A 14623-nucleotide genomic window follows, 5' to 3' on the forward strand; every position below is an offset into this window, starting at 1 on the left:
ATTGACTTAAAATTCATTATTTTAATTACAAAATATTAAAATTTTAATGATTTTTTATAAAGATTTTTTCACAACTTTTGCCGTGGCAACTCTGATATAAAGTTTAAAGAGAAATAGAAAAAACAGCTGTGTTTTGTTTACATTTTGTATTTGTTTTTGTGCTAAAATACCGGGTTGAATAACTTCTCATTACAATAATTAAAAAGTTAATAAATGTTTAGTTGTTTATAAAAATGGTACAATTATTTAGTTTTTTACTTAAAGCCACCAAAAAGGTAAACGTATTAACTTAATTACCCGTTTAAATTCTATAAATAATTAACTTTTTATCCTTAGCCACCACGAGCTCACATGAGAGGCGGCAATGTTTTCCTAGACACTTTACGTTTAACAGTTAAAGGAGGTCATGGTGGCAATGGTATACCCAAATATGGTGGTATTGGTGGCCAGGGAGGCTGTGTCTACATAGAGGCCAAGGAAGGTGTAACCCTAAGAAATTTAGCTCAAAAGTATAAGGAAAAAAAGGCAGCCGCCTCTAGTGGCGAAGACAGCAGTAAGGTGCGTATTTTAGGCAGACGTGGAGTAGATGAGAAAATTGAAGTTCCTGTGGGTGTACAAATCTATGATGAAACGGGTAATCTTGTAGCAGATCTTAATGAACCCGGTTCGTCGTGTATTGCAGCTGGTGGTGGCTTGGGTGGTTGTACCGGGACAAATTTCCTGGGGAAACCAGGTGAACACAAAGTAGTCAATTTGGATTTAAAGCTAATTGCTGATGTGGGTTTGGTGGGCTTTCCAAATGCCGGCAAAAGTACGTTTTTAAAGGCGATTTCGAATGCAAAGCCCAAAATAGCCTCATATCCATGTATGTATGAAATAAAACAAAATATTTCTAAGGAAATTCCTACAAAAAAAATAAGATTAGCATAAAATAGCATAAAATAAATTGCAAATTATTATTTTCAATTAATCTTTATAAATTTCTGTTGCAGTTACCACCATTAGACCGCAAATTGGCACAGTAAACTACAGCGATTTACGCTCCATAACTATAGCCGATTTACCCGGTCTAATTGAGGGTGCTCATGCCAATTTCGGCATGGGCCATAAATTCCTCAAGCACATAGAACGCACACGTCTATTGCTATTTATGGTTGATGTATTTGGTTTTCAATTAAGCGCCAAACATGAAAAACGTGATTGTATACAAAACATTTTTGCCCTCAACAAAGAATTGGAACTATATGATCCCACATTGCTGGAAAAACCATGTGTTTTATTGTTAAATAAAATGGATGTAACAGGTGCCAGTGAAATACTTAAAAACAGTAAGAATTCCATAGAAAATCTTGAAAACAAATTAATGGAATGCCCGCCAGAAATAAGACCCGAAAAGGTATTGAAATTTGAGCGTATAATACCAATATCGGCCAAAAATGCTTCTAGAATATCTGAAGTTAAAAAGGAACTGAGAAAAGTTTTAGATGAACAGGCCGAAAAGGAACAGTTGACCGATGAGTTTGAGCTGAAAGAAACATTGAGGAGAAAAGTGTTTGAAAGAGGACCTAAAATTACATAAATTACATTTTAAGTTTTAAGGTGAGCTTAATGTTTTGTTAAAATTTAGAATGTGTTATGAAATATATTTTTAATCAAACTTACAGATTTGCGGGAATTAGTAACAAATTTAACATTACAATGAGCCCACCTGTAAGGTAATATTTTATTAATACAAATTTTAGACTAACAAGAAATAAAAAGAAAAAAAGTTCTCAATAATAACAAGAAATAAAAAGAAAAATATTAAAGATTAAAACAAGCTTTACCTTAATATTAGAAGCTTTTAAGTAACGCTTTGTTTTAATAGCGGTCAGATTTAACAGTTTACTTAAAATTTCTTTATATTTTGTTATTTTTCTGATTAATTTAGATAATTTCTCACCAAAAACAAGGGCCGAATTATAACATTCATGATCGAATGAGCTATCGTAACAAACAATAATTGAGATATCTAAATTATAATAAAATGTAATCACAAATTAGAAAATTACGTTAAATTTTACTCGATTTGGAATGTGGTAATTGATTAGGCGTATTTAAAATTTCTTAAATTTGTTCATTGTTTTTTAATTAATATTTATCTAAATCTCTTAAATCTGACCAGCTCTAAAACACAGTTTCCTCTTTAGATTTTATACTTACTATTTCCCATTGAAAAAACGGAAATAATAATAAACAATTTAACAAGAATGCTGCTACTATCAGCAATGATTTATAGTGATCCAACAACAATAAGCAACCATCATTCTCCACACCAGACGCCAGTGCTTCAGTATGTTTTCTGTTACAACTATGCCAACCACTTATGGCTACACCGACATAACAATGGTATAACCAAACTCCAATAACATTATGAATAATACATATAGATTCACGAAGATCACCGGCCGGCATGACACAAAAAACCAACAAAGATAAACCAATCTAGCGAAATATAAAATAATAAATTTCAAATCAAACGATTATAAGTTACCATATTCCACCTGAGCAAAATAACTATAATATATGATAAAGGCCGGGAAACCATGCATATATTGCCATTCCGGGTCTTCCAATTTCCGTAGCGAATAATACATTAAAGCACATACTATGGCATGCAGAAAAGCATGCATATATTTTATGGTGCGTGTTTCAACGTCCTGCAAAATGCGAAACAAGCTGAGAGCTTCATGAAAAGGAAAGTTTATTTTGGGAACATTAGATTTATAATTGTAGTTGTAGTTTACCTGTAGCCATTGCCAGCAATCCCAGCAGACTGTAAAAACCATGTTCAGTGGGAGATTCGAAATGTTTGGATTTTTCCTTAAAAAATTTAATAGCCCTAAATACCACAGTCATGTGGACTAAGTAGATTAGTAAGGCAAATATTGTTGTCGCCAGTTTCATATTTGCAAAGATTTTTTTTATAAATTATCGGAATAATATTTATGGACTAAAATTAGCTGCCAAAGAAAAACTGTTTTATATTTTTGGCAGTGATCGAAAATGATTAGTTAAATTTATTTTGAATACAGGGCGCAGATTTTGTTTTTTCTTTACTATGGTATGAGACTTGGCCAAGGATTGTGACAGCAGCAACAACATTCGAATATTGAAGAACTGTTCCAACAAAACCTTTATATTATCAACCTCCTTCCTCTAGACCCTCTTTTTAATGATCCAGAGTGATTTTCGATTTTTCACATAAAAATCCATATTTGGTGGGAAATAAGAGCGATCTTAGATCCTTGCACTTTTTCCTCTAGGAACTCTTATGAACGATCTAAGAGCGATTTTAGATTTTTCATATAAAAATCGATATTTGCTGGGTAATAAGAGTGATCAGGACCTCTTATTAACGATCCGTGAGTGATTTTAGAAAGATCTATGACTGATTTTAGAATTTTCATATTAAAATCCATATTTGCTAGGAAATAAGAGCGATCACAGATTATTGGCTTCCCCTATAGATAGAATCGGAAAATTGATTTCAAAACAAATAATTCCGAAATCTTTTAGAAAACAAACATTGGAAAAATGGCTTCCTATGATCCTTTTTATACCCTTCACCTTCGTGAGAAGGGAATATATAAGTTTGTCATTCAGTTTGTATATATATTCTGGATCCTTATAGATAGCGGAGTCGATTAAGCCATGTCCGTCTGTCTGTCTGTTGAAATCAATTTTCTGAAGACCCCAGATATCTTCGGGATCCAAATCTTCAATAATTCTGTCAGACATGCTTTCGAGAAGTTTCCTATTTAAAATCAGCAAAATCGGTCCATAAATAACGGGGATATGAGCAAAAAACCGGGACAACCTCGATTTTTGACCTATTTTAGGATTACTAAGTCATTAATATAGACAATATGGATATCTAATGATAGATATTTCAAAGTCCATTGCAACGATGTAGATAAGGCTATAGTAAGTTGGACCTACAATGGGTCAAAATTGGGAAAAATATTTTTTAACCCGAATTATTTTTTTATCAAAAAATGTTTTTTGTCATAAATTTTTTTCAAAAAAAAAAAAAAATTTTTTAAAAAATTTAAAAAAAAAAAATTTGAAAAACAATTAAAAAAAAATAAAATTTTGTTTTCCTAAAAATATTTAAACAAATTTATTTTAAAGTAAAATTTGGTGAAGGGTATATAAGATTAGGCACAGCCGAATATAGCTCTCTTACTTGTTTTTATTAATATATTAATTAATATATTGGCTTCAGAAAGTTGATTTCAAAAAAGATAATTCCGAAATCTTTAAGAACCCAACATTGAAACAAATGATTACCCATCATCCCTATAGATTCACGACTTATGCTTTTTATTATAATATTTGTACGGACAGTTGATTTCAAAACAGACAATTCCGCAATCTATTAGGAACCAAACATTCGAACATTATGGCTTCCCATAATCCCTTTTGAATATGTTCTTTTTTATTATATTTGTTGGCTTCCGAAAGATGATTTCAAAATAGACAAACTGACATTGTTTAAGCGAGTTCCCATTCTATTAGGAACCAAACATTCGAATATTATATTTGAATTCAAAATTCGATATCAAAATCATTTTAAATTTGGGAATGAAATTTTTGTATTGATAACACTAATAAATAAACGGCGTTAAAATAATTTTTTAAACATTGAAATGTTTAAACAAAAGTATAAAAATTATTTAAAAAGCCAAACTATTTTAATTATAAATAACTGCAAAAAATGGCTTCCCATAATCCCTATAGATTTGTGGTATATGCCATTTTTATTATAATGTTTGCGACTATAATTATAGATTGTTTACTATATCCCATACTATGGACCAGCATATTCTTTTATGCCCTAACCCAAGGTATGTTTGGAAAGATAACTTTATAATAAATACCAGATTTATTTAAATAGTAATCACTTTATTATAGCTTTATTGATATTCCGTTTGTTTGGTCGCAATGGTGCCACCATCCTGCTTCATATTCTGACAACAATTACCCTCTTATTAGCGGTATATTTACACTATTATGATGATTGGGGTGCTCAAGATTATGAATATTATCGTGAACCTCTTACAAACTATAAGCTAGTTATGGAGTCCGAGTCTAAGGCCAATAAATTACCGGTTAGAACTAACTACATAGCATTTTGGCTTAGTTATCCCTCGGCTTGTTTGGTAATTTGTTTAATTTAATATTTAAAAATTTTTTAATAAGAATTTCTTTTTAGGTGTTTGTCTCTATAACCGGCATCTGTTGCATTTTAAATTTATCCTTAAATGTCCGTAAAATGTTTGCTGCCCTGCATAGTGTGTTGGGGCTTAGTATAGCCATGATCTATTTCCTAGTTTGTGTGTTTTATGCTCAGTACTTCAAGACCTATGATGTAACAGTGACCATTAAAATATTTTATTATCTGACATTTTTATTGGTTATGTTATGTCCCCAACTGGTTAACTATTCGCAGATACTTAGCAAATTATTTAAGGAGGAAGATGACGATGATGAGGAAGAAGAAGTTGTGGAATTAGAAGTTGAAGTTGACAAAGATAAAGATAAAGAAAAACTTGAAAAAAATAAAGATAAAGAAAAAATAGAAAAACCTAAAGAAAAGGCTGAGAAAAAGCCATAATTAAATATTTGTTAGGTTATTTTGAATTTTTCTGCAATTAATAAATTGTTATTTTCTAATAATTCTAATTCAAATCAGTGTTATATTAAACAAAAGTTGAATGTTCCCAGGATAATATGAGGACAATAAAATTAATTTCAAATAAAAATAATTTTAAAATCTAAATTCTAAAAATTCAAAATAAACAAATAAAATCATTCGCCAGATCTTTAAGAAATTATTTCAGGAATATGCCTGTAATCACCTAAATCGGCTCTAAAATCATTTTTTCAAACAGTTTTAACGAATAAATAATATTTTTTTTATTTTTCAAAAGATATTTAATTTTTTCTATTTGAAATGGAGGTTTTCAAATAATTATTAATTTAAAAAAAACTAAAAATTTGTATTTTGAGACTACACTGGTAACCCCGATTACGATACAAAATTAATTACGTTAAAAAATCAGTGATGGCAAAATCAGTGGTACAATTTGTCATGCAGAAAATGGTACATTTTCTGGTTACTTGGTCCTATTAATTTAATTTTCTTTAGAAATTTATATTTTAAAACCTTTTTGAATAAAATAAAGGCACAGAGATATAAAATAAACACATATAATTGCTATTACAAGAAAATAATAAGTAATTTTCCATCATTAATATTAAATAATAGTTATTTTGTTTAAATATTTTCAGTTTCGCTATTACAGGGATTTCACTAGGAATTTCTCCCGTTAAAAGTTTTTAAACAAGTTTCACTATGATTGCAGTTTTTACCCCAAAAAATATCAAAAACTTTGAACAACCTAAAATGAAAAATTGTTTCTGACATATCAATGCCAGTTGGGCCTTATCACAACAGAAGATTTAAAGATTTTTAAATGTTCTATGCGTCCAAAGCGTTACATGACAAAAATTTCCCATGTTTGTACTAAATAAATGTTAAAGGATGCTAGTCAATTTACTTCCTAACCTCAAATTACAAATAAATCAAACAAAAAATGTTAAATACGAATCGCACCCGGTTTGTTGGGTACGTCCTTCGTTTGTATGTCGGGCTTAGTAATTGTACCGAAAAAGAAGTTTATTTGCATTTTAGGACACTTAATGCCCTCCGTGATAGACGCTGTCTTTTGGGTCAATTACAAAGGTAATTTCAAAAACAATGCTACCCTTGCTTACCCGAATCAAGACCTTCCAGTAGTTTACCGTTAAATCCTTATTCTGGCCTTCAATGAATGACAGAGTCCAGCTGGTAGGTGCTTCAGGCGCTTCGAGAAAATATCCTACAAATATTTCCGCCCATAGAACCTCTTATTCCTTTACAACCTTTAGCTCAGCTTCCTTCCAAGGTTCCTTGATCCATTGTGCTGAATCCTTTTCATTGCAGTTAAAAACAAGCCAGCCAGGTTTAAAAGTGCAGCCTGCTAATTGTGGTTTTATAGAGCTCTATTTCATCACCACAATTTGTCCAGTACTGCTGCTTTTATAAGCTTTAGCTTGTCATCAGACCATATTGCCATCGAAAAGTCTGATGGAATTACAATTTGAGCCAGATCCCTGTACAAAGGTAGTGTCTATGCTTTTGGTAGCAGGTTTGCCATCTGCAGAAGTTAATCCGTCTGACCTACCTCTCTTCCTGGTAATTTCAAGGTCACGCAGCTGGCTTCGAACTTCTTTCATTGGTTTTAGATACATTATTCTTTTCGTTTTCGTGCAACCCCACATAATTTTGATCTATCGTTCACAAGTTTTGTCTGGTGTCATCGGTATTGGCGGATGTATAGGATTGCATATTAGGCGTTGACTCCATTAACGGCTCTTATTGATCCGTTAGGATAGTTACCACAATTGATTCGGGACAAGAGTTCCCCAACAACAAGATATCATCCATTTCTTCGATTAAATGATCCTTCCACAGGTTCATTTAGATCCATAACGTGCTGTTCCGGTTTGTTTACCTTACAATAACGGTTTTTTTGCCCTCCTGAAAAATTGAGTTTTTAAGATAGAGGATATTGAATATAGCACCTCGATATACAATATTGCAGTCAGAAAATTGAGTTGTGACGGTCTTGCATTAAATATTTATCAGGTATAGACAGGGGGTTAACATTATTAAAAAAAAATAGCAAATTATGACAAAACCTTAAAATCTGAAAAAACTAATTCCGGAAGAGCTCAACAATTTGCAATATTTGTTACAAATCAAAATATTTTGAAAATTACACAAATAGCATATGCAATTTGGAACCTTTTTGCCACATTGGTACTTTCTTCAGCCCAATTGGATAATGAATGTGTACAAAATAACCAAACACCACATGCCAGCACAAATTTTTTAATCAGTTGTCAAAGTGGCACCAAACGGAGTGGTTGTATATTTTTCGTGTACGGCAAATCTGCGATACTTTTTTACAACAGCTTTTTCAACAAAAATAAAATCAAAATAAACCATAAAAACGCATTAAAAACAACATAAATCTATTTACAACCAATAAATACATGAAAATCTATAAGAAAATTACATGAAATTTGCCGAAAATGTGAGATTTTTAATGGAAAATTCAAAAGTGAAAAATTTTTCTAATTGGGAAGTCAGATTACAAAGCTTAACACGAACGAAGAAAAAAATATCAAAAAGTAGAAGTAGAAAAAAAAATGTGAATACATAAAGGCACAAAAAAAAAATATGGTATATAAAGAGAGTGCAAATAAATAATAAGAGGAGAGTGAAAATGCAATGAAATAACAAAAAAGAGCGAGAGAATGTGTTTATGTTTTGGTTTGGTTTCGTAAATAAATAAATACAAAAAAAAATATAATACAAAAACACAGCAGCAACAATAATAACAACAACAAGAGCTAAAAGAAGTGGCGGTGTGTTTATATTTTGATTTGATTTTAGCCGGTTTGTTGTTTGTTTATTTTCGTTTTCTTTTATTTGGTGTAATTCTCGTGCGTATGTTTAAGTGCGTAAATTTCATAGGAATTTCGTGTTTACATTGTTGTTGTGGGGAAACTTAATGTTTACAAAATGTCACAAAATAATCAACGTAAACATTATCACATACATGCTCCCTATCAACACCCCCAACAGCAGCAGCAGCAACAACAGCAGCAGGCTCAACATCATCATCACCACTTAAGTTCATCGCAACAGCAGCAACATCATCATCAGCAACAACAACAGCAATGGTACTCCCAACAACATTATCAACATGGTCTTCACATCAGAGATTCGCGCCATATCCAGCATTCTCAACATCATCATCACCATTCGCAACAGCAGCAACCACATCACAATCATACAATGGCACCACATATGTTTACAAGTGGTTATGTTGGTATGACACCATCCGGTGGAGTTGTAGGCGGTGTTGGTGGTGCTAGTACAGCTAGTGGTGGGGTGGCAGTGCCGAGTTCAGCACACAATGCTGCAACAATGGGCTCTACACATAATATGCCGGCTTCTTCATCGTCGGCACATCATTATTCTTCTGCTTTGGCTGCTACGAGTGCGAGTGGTGGTGGGTCTGTTGCCAGCAATGCAGCTAGTGCAAGTAGTGGTGGTGGTGTTGGTGGTGCCTATGTTGGTCGTAGCAGAATCTTTGACCTTGAAATGTTAACAGCACAACCTACACAACAACATACCCAACATGGTGTAGCATCTGCTGCACATTCACACTCTATGCTATCTAGTGGCAGTACGAGTGGACGAGCAGGATTTGATGCCTATTCCCATAACTCCTTATACTCACAACCAAATCAACGACATCATTCTTCTGCTCCTGCTACCACACATCATCATCTGGCTGCTGCACATCATTCGTCAGCAGCTCATTCCCTACATCCTCATCATACTCATCATCATGCTCAACAGCCACAACACCACACAAGCCAGTCGTCTCTTCATCATCATCAGCAGCAGCAGCAACACCACCAACAACAACAACAACAGCAGCCACCGCCGCAGCAACATTATTATCATCATGCTCCACAAACTGCTCTCCATCGGCCACATTCTCAAGTTATGCCCCCCATGTTACAACACATTAAATCTGAGCCAGTAGAGCAAATAACCGTAACACCCTCTATACAAACCGAGGAAATCATCATCAAATGTAAGTTGTTGTTTGTTGTCACATTGTATGTATGTTTTAAGGAAACAATGTTGGTTTTTTTATATTTAATTTTGCTTTCCTGTGTGAAAACAAAGTTTTGTTTTATTTTTAATAGGCATTTTAGTAAATATCAACAACAACTTTAATGTAGTTTCTTAGTAATATGTCTGCCATTATTTGGTAGCCAAAGGAAGGAATAACAATGAGAGGGTATTTATATACTCGTCCGCGCCAAAGCGTAACAAATACAAAATGATTGTTCGTTCATTATAAATTCGTTAAATCGTTCAGAATGGGACTATCCAGTATTAATATCGTGTGGCTTATAGGACAAGTTTCAACGACTTTTCCTTATAATAACGACTAATTGTTATAAGTTAAATTCAATATTATGGCTTAAGTTCACATGGCTCTCAATACAGAGACTAAAATATGTAGCTAAAGATCGCCCACATCAAAAAAGGCTCTAGTTAAGTCAGTACAAGATCCATATTTTAAAGCAGTGTTTTTTAATCTTTATATATTTGAACATACAATTAGTCCTTTGAATAATAGTTCTTGCTTGCAGCTCTTTGTTAGCTACAACCATATAAACAGGAAGAAAATAAATTGATTTTTTTGTTGAATTGCTATCGGTATGGCTCTGTATGCAGGACAATGATTTAAAATACCATGAACAATACGGTCACGATAGCTTTGTCGCTATGCTGCATCTGTCGCAATACTGCTTGGGACTATTAAAAGCAGAAACTTCAGACATTAACTTCAGAAGACTGACAATAAGTGGCATAAAATGGAAACATGCGGAAACGCTCTTGAACAGGAATCAGAAGGACATTTTTTAGGCGAATATCAGTGATAATGCGTCCGGACACGAGATACTTCAACAATTATTTTGTGTTTGGTTTTATGATGTGGTTTTTTTACATGTTGTCGAAAGATCTTTTATGGGGGAAACTCTTTTATGTTGACGAGTGAGACTTTCGTCATTCCGAACCGTAGATTCAAGTGATTTACGTTAAACACATAACTAATTAAATATCTGAAGGCAAAGAATTCCAATGTTATTAATTATTCAGGTTCAAGTTCATTAAATTAATTTCCTTACCCCCATTAACACGAAGTCTGGTTAGGTGCTAACTAATAGTTATACTGTCGTTTAAAATTATTTTTGTATGAAAACTGTCAGTATAACTATTAGTTAACACATAACCAGACTTCGTGTTACTGGGGGTTAGAAATACAATTTTATTTTATTAAATTTTCATAATTTTAAAAAATACAGATAAAGTTATTTTTAGACACATGGCAGAATTCCATTAAAAAATGTATACAGTCCAAAAAAAATTTATATATCGGAGTTCAAATAGCCAAAAAAAACTGTTATTTACATTCAATAGAATCTACATTAAGTTTCATTTTTAATTAAGCAATAAAATTATCCTCAATCTTATATAATGGATGTTCCGTTTAAAGAAGTGCAGTACATTGATACACAAAAACTCCCACTCTTTAACTCAAGATGTTCAAGATTGGTAAAAAATTGTTTCAGTGAAAAAAAAAATTTGGGAAAACCGTCAGTAGCAGAGACCTTCTAAAATGATGGTGAAGTTTGCTTCAAGAATCTTCTCCGTGTCATATCAGTAGGATTGGTCACAATGGATCTTAGCCTTTGATGACCTTGAAAACATCTATTATCATTATTTTAAGGGGCAGGACCAGGATCTTTATTCATAACCCTCCACTACACTCCAATCTTCTTTGATTATCAGCGCTTTTATCCATATTAACCAGAGTCTGACAGAATAATCGGCCTAATGCCGGGCCGTATTTGGCCGAATTCCGAAACTTTTGTAATGAAAAATACTTAAATTATATTATTATCAAATGTCGCGTATATTTTTTTTACCAATTTTTTATTAGCAATTTTTTAACAAAAGAGAAATTTCGAAAAATTTATTTTCTTATCAAAAAGTTTAAATTTTTTAATTTTTTTTTTTTTAAATAGAAGATTCGGATGTGTTCGTTTAAAAATTAGAAACAAATAGAGAAATGCAGCACACTGTGGGCTTTGAAATGTCATATAGTACACTTGAGCATAGTGTTGAACTGTAAGAGGGCTCTAGAAGCGTTATTGGAACTATTCACAATCAGATTGTGTTGGGTAGCAGGGCACTGTAACATACAGGGTAATGAAATAACAGAAAAACTGTCCAGACAGTGTTCAGGAATGGACTGCTCAATTGTAGCCTTCAGATGACTTATGTAGGATGTACGATTATATTGAGGAATGATGTGGAACTTTCAGAACTTTACACGACTTCAACCCAGCATTTAAATTTACGAGCTGCTTTAATTATAGAAGTGTTCGGTGCTCTTCGAAAAAACTCCTAAATAACTTACAAATATAATTGATTTATCAATTTGTTGCGTATATTCCTGGTTCGGTTGCTATTTAAATTCGCCCAACCAATTACTGAGATATAGGCAAAAAACTGCGACTGCTTCGAATTATTTTTTTTTTTACATATTTTTATCCAACATTTATTTCACCAAAAATTTATTTTTTTTCAGTAAATTTGTTTTATTATTTATTTTCTTATCAAAAAATATTTAACCCAAAATGTTGGTTATAATAACTTCTTTTGATTTGTGGAAAGCAAACATGCAAATAATTAAATGCTTTCCACATCTAAAGTTCAATATGTTTTCTAGTTATAATTCCCAGTCAGTTTAAACCCATGGTAGGCGTTCATATTGTTCAGGTTACGATGATTTTCGTCAAACAACCCGAATGTGAACAAAAGAGCGTAATAGAGCGTAAAAATACACACAATTCATTCAGTTTCTTGATGTTGTTGTGGATATTTTATTTTTTACCCAAAAGAGCACACAAATTAAATGCCTCTTTTTGCCTACCAACGGTTTAAACGCTTAAATCTCAAACATAATTTTAGGTTTGGAATTTTGTATTTAAACTACAAGGAAATATATGCCAAATTGATTGAAATTTATCATATGTCATCATCATAATATATATATGAGGAATCTTGCTAATATTCGTTAGAATGTGAAAACTACGATCATTATCACATTTTCCAAAAAAAAAAAAACACATTTGTAAATAAAAATGCTTGTTTTAGTATTTAACAACGCAAAAATACAAATTATTTTGGATACCTTTTGGATCTACAATTCAATATTTTCTACTTCCATATTCCAAATAATTTTTTTTTCTCTATGTTTTATAAAACATATTTTGTATGCACATTTTTTTTATAAGAATTTTTAATTTATATTTTTTTAACCGCAACACACAATAAGATATTAAAGAACTGAACGAGAATCTAACTAGAACTGAATAGAACTGAACTAGAACTGAACTAGAACTGAACTAGAACTGAACTAGAACTGAACTAGAACTGAACTAGAACTGAACTAGAACTGAACTAGAACTGAACTAGAACTGAACTAGAACTGAACTAGAACTGAACTAGAACTGAACTAGAACTGAACTAGAACTGAACTAGAACTGAACTAGAACTGAACTAGAACTGAAGTAGAACTAGAACTGAACTAGAACTGAACTAGAACTGAACTAGAACTGAACTAGAACTGAACTAGAACTGAACTAGAACTGAACTAGAACTGAACTAGAACTGAACTAGAACTGAACTAGAACTGAACTAGAACTGAACTAGAACTGAACTAGAACTGAACTAGAACTGAACTAGAACTGAACTAGAACTGAACTAGAACTGAACTAGAACTGAACTAGAACTGAACTAGAACTGAACTAGAACTGAACTAGAACTGAACTAGAACTGAACTAGAACTGAACTAGAACTGAACTAGAACTGAACTAGAACTGAACTAGAACTGAACTAGAACTGAACTAGAACTGAACTAGAACTGAACTAGAACTGAACTAGAACTGAACTAGAACTGAACTAGAACTGAACTAGAACTGAACTAGAACTGAACTAGAACTGAACTAGAACTGAACTAGAACTGAACTAGAACTGAACTAGAACTGAACTAGAACTGAACTAGAACTGAACTAGAACTGAACTAGAACTGAACTAGAACTGAACTAGAACTGAACTAGAACTGAACTAGAACTGAACTAGAACTGAACTAGAACTGAACTAGAACTGAACTAGAACTGAACTAGAACTGAACTAGAACTGAACTAGAACTGAACTAGAACTGAACTAGAACTGAACTAGAACTGAACTAGAACTGAACTAGAACTGAACTAGAACTGAACTAGAACTGAACTAGAACTGAACTAGAACTGAACTAGAACTGAACTAGAACTGAACTAGAACTGAACTAGAACTGAACTAGAACTGAACTAGAACTGAACTAGAACTGAACTAGAACTGAACTAGAACTGAACTAGAACTGAACTAGAACTGAACTAGAACTGAACTAGAACTGAACTAGAACTGAACTAGAACTGAACTAGAACTGAACTAGAACTACAGCTGAACTGTGACTCCTCGTTTTTTTTACAACATAAATTTTTTTCACCAAAATTTTTTTTAATAAAAAAATTTTAATTTAAAAATTTATTTAAAAATTTAAGAACTGAACTAGAATCTGAAGTAGAACTAGGGCTGAACTGTGACTCCTCGTTTTTTTACAACATAAATATTTTTCACCAAAATTTTTTTTCAAAAATTTTAATTTTAAAATTTTATTTAAAAATTCTATACAAATAGAAACATATCAGCATTTTTTAAATCGGTAATGGGAAATTTTGTTAAGATAAAAAACAAATGGTTACCTTTAAGCTGCCGTTACCGAAATAACTGCAACTACCGTTACCGCTCAATTACAGTTACCGATATATT

The 14623-nt window shown here is 32.3% G+C and overlaps 2 protein-coding genes across 2 annotated transcripts in view; both read left to right on the forward strand.

Annotated features, from left to right (window-relative positions):
- The first annotated feature begins 158 nt into the window (after positions 1–158).
- On the forward strand, positions 159–1606 carry LOC135951092 (GTP-binding protein 10 homolog). Its single transcript, XM_065500675.1, has 3 exons — positions 159–275; positions 337–865; positions 993–1606. The coding sequence occupies exons 1-3, from the start codon at positions 234–236 to the stop codon at positions 1577–1579; spliced, it is 1158 nt and encodes a 385-aa protein (XP_065356747.1). The 5' UTR covers positions 159–233; the 3' UTR covers positions 1580–1606.
- Positions 1607–7999: 6393 nt separating this feature from the next.
- Positions 8000–14623, forward strand: part of LOC135952037 (uncharacterized) — a 39639-nt gene continuing 33015 nt past the window's right edge. The window contains exon 1 of the mRNA XM_065501815.1: positions 8000–9764. Coding sequence (XP_065357887.1) covers positions 8678–9764 — 1087 coding nt within the window. The 5' untranslated portion in view covers positions 8000–8677. The remainder of the gene's footprint in view (positions 9765–14623) is intronic.

The sequence above is a fragment of the Calliphora vicina genome, chromosome 2 (assembly GCF_958450345.1).
Source record: "Calliphora vicina chromosome 2, idCalVici1.1, whole genome shotgun sequence".
In the NCBI taxonomy this organism is placed as follows: Eukaryota; Metazoa; Arthropoda; class Insecta; order Diptera; family Calliphoridae; genus Calliphora; species Calliphora vicina.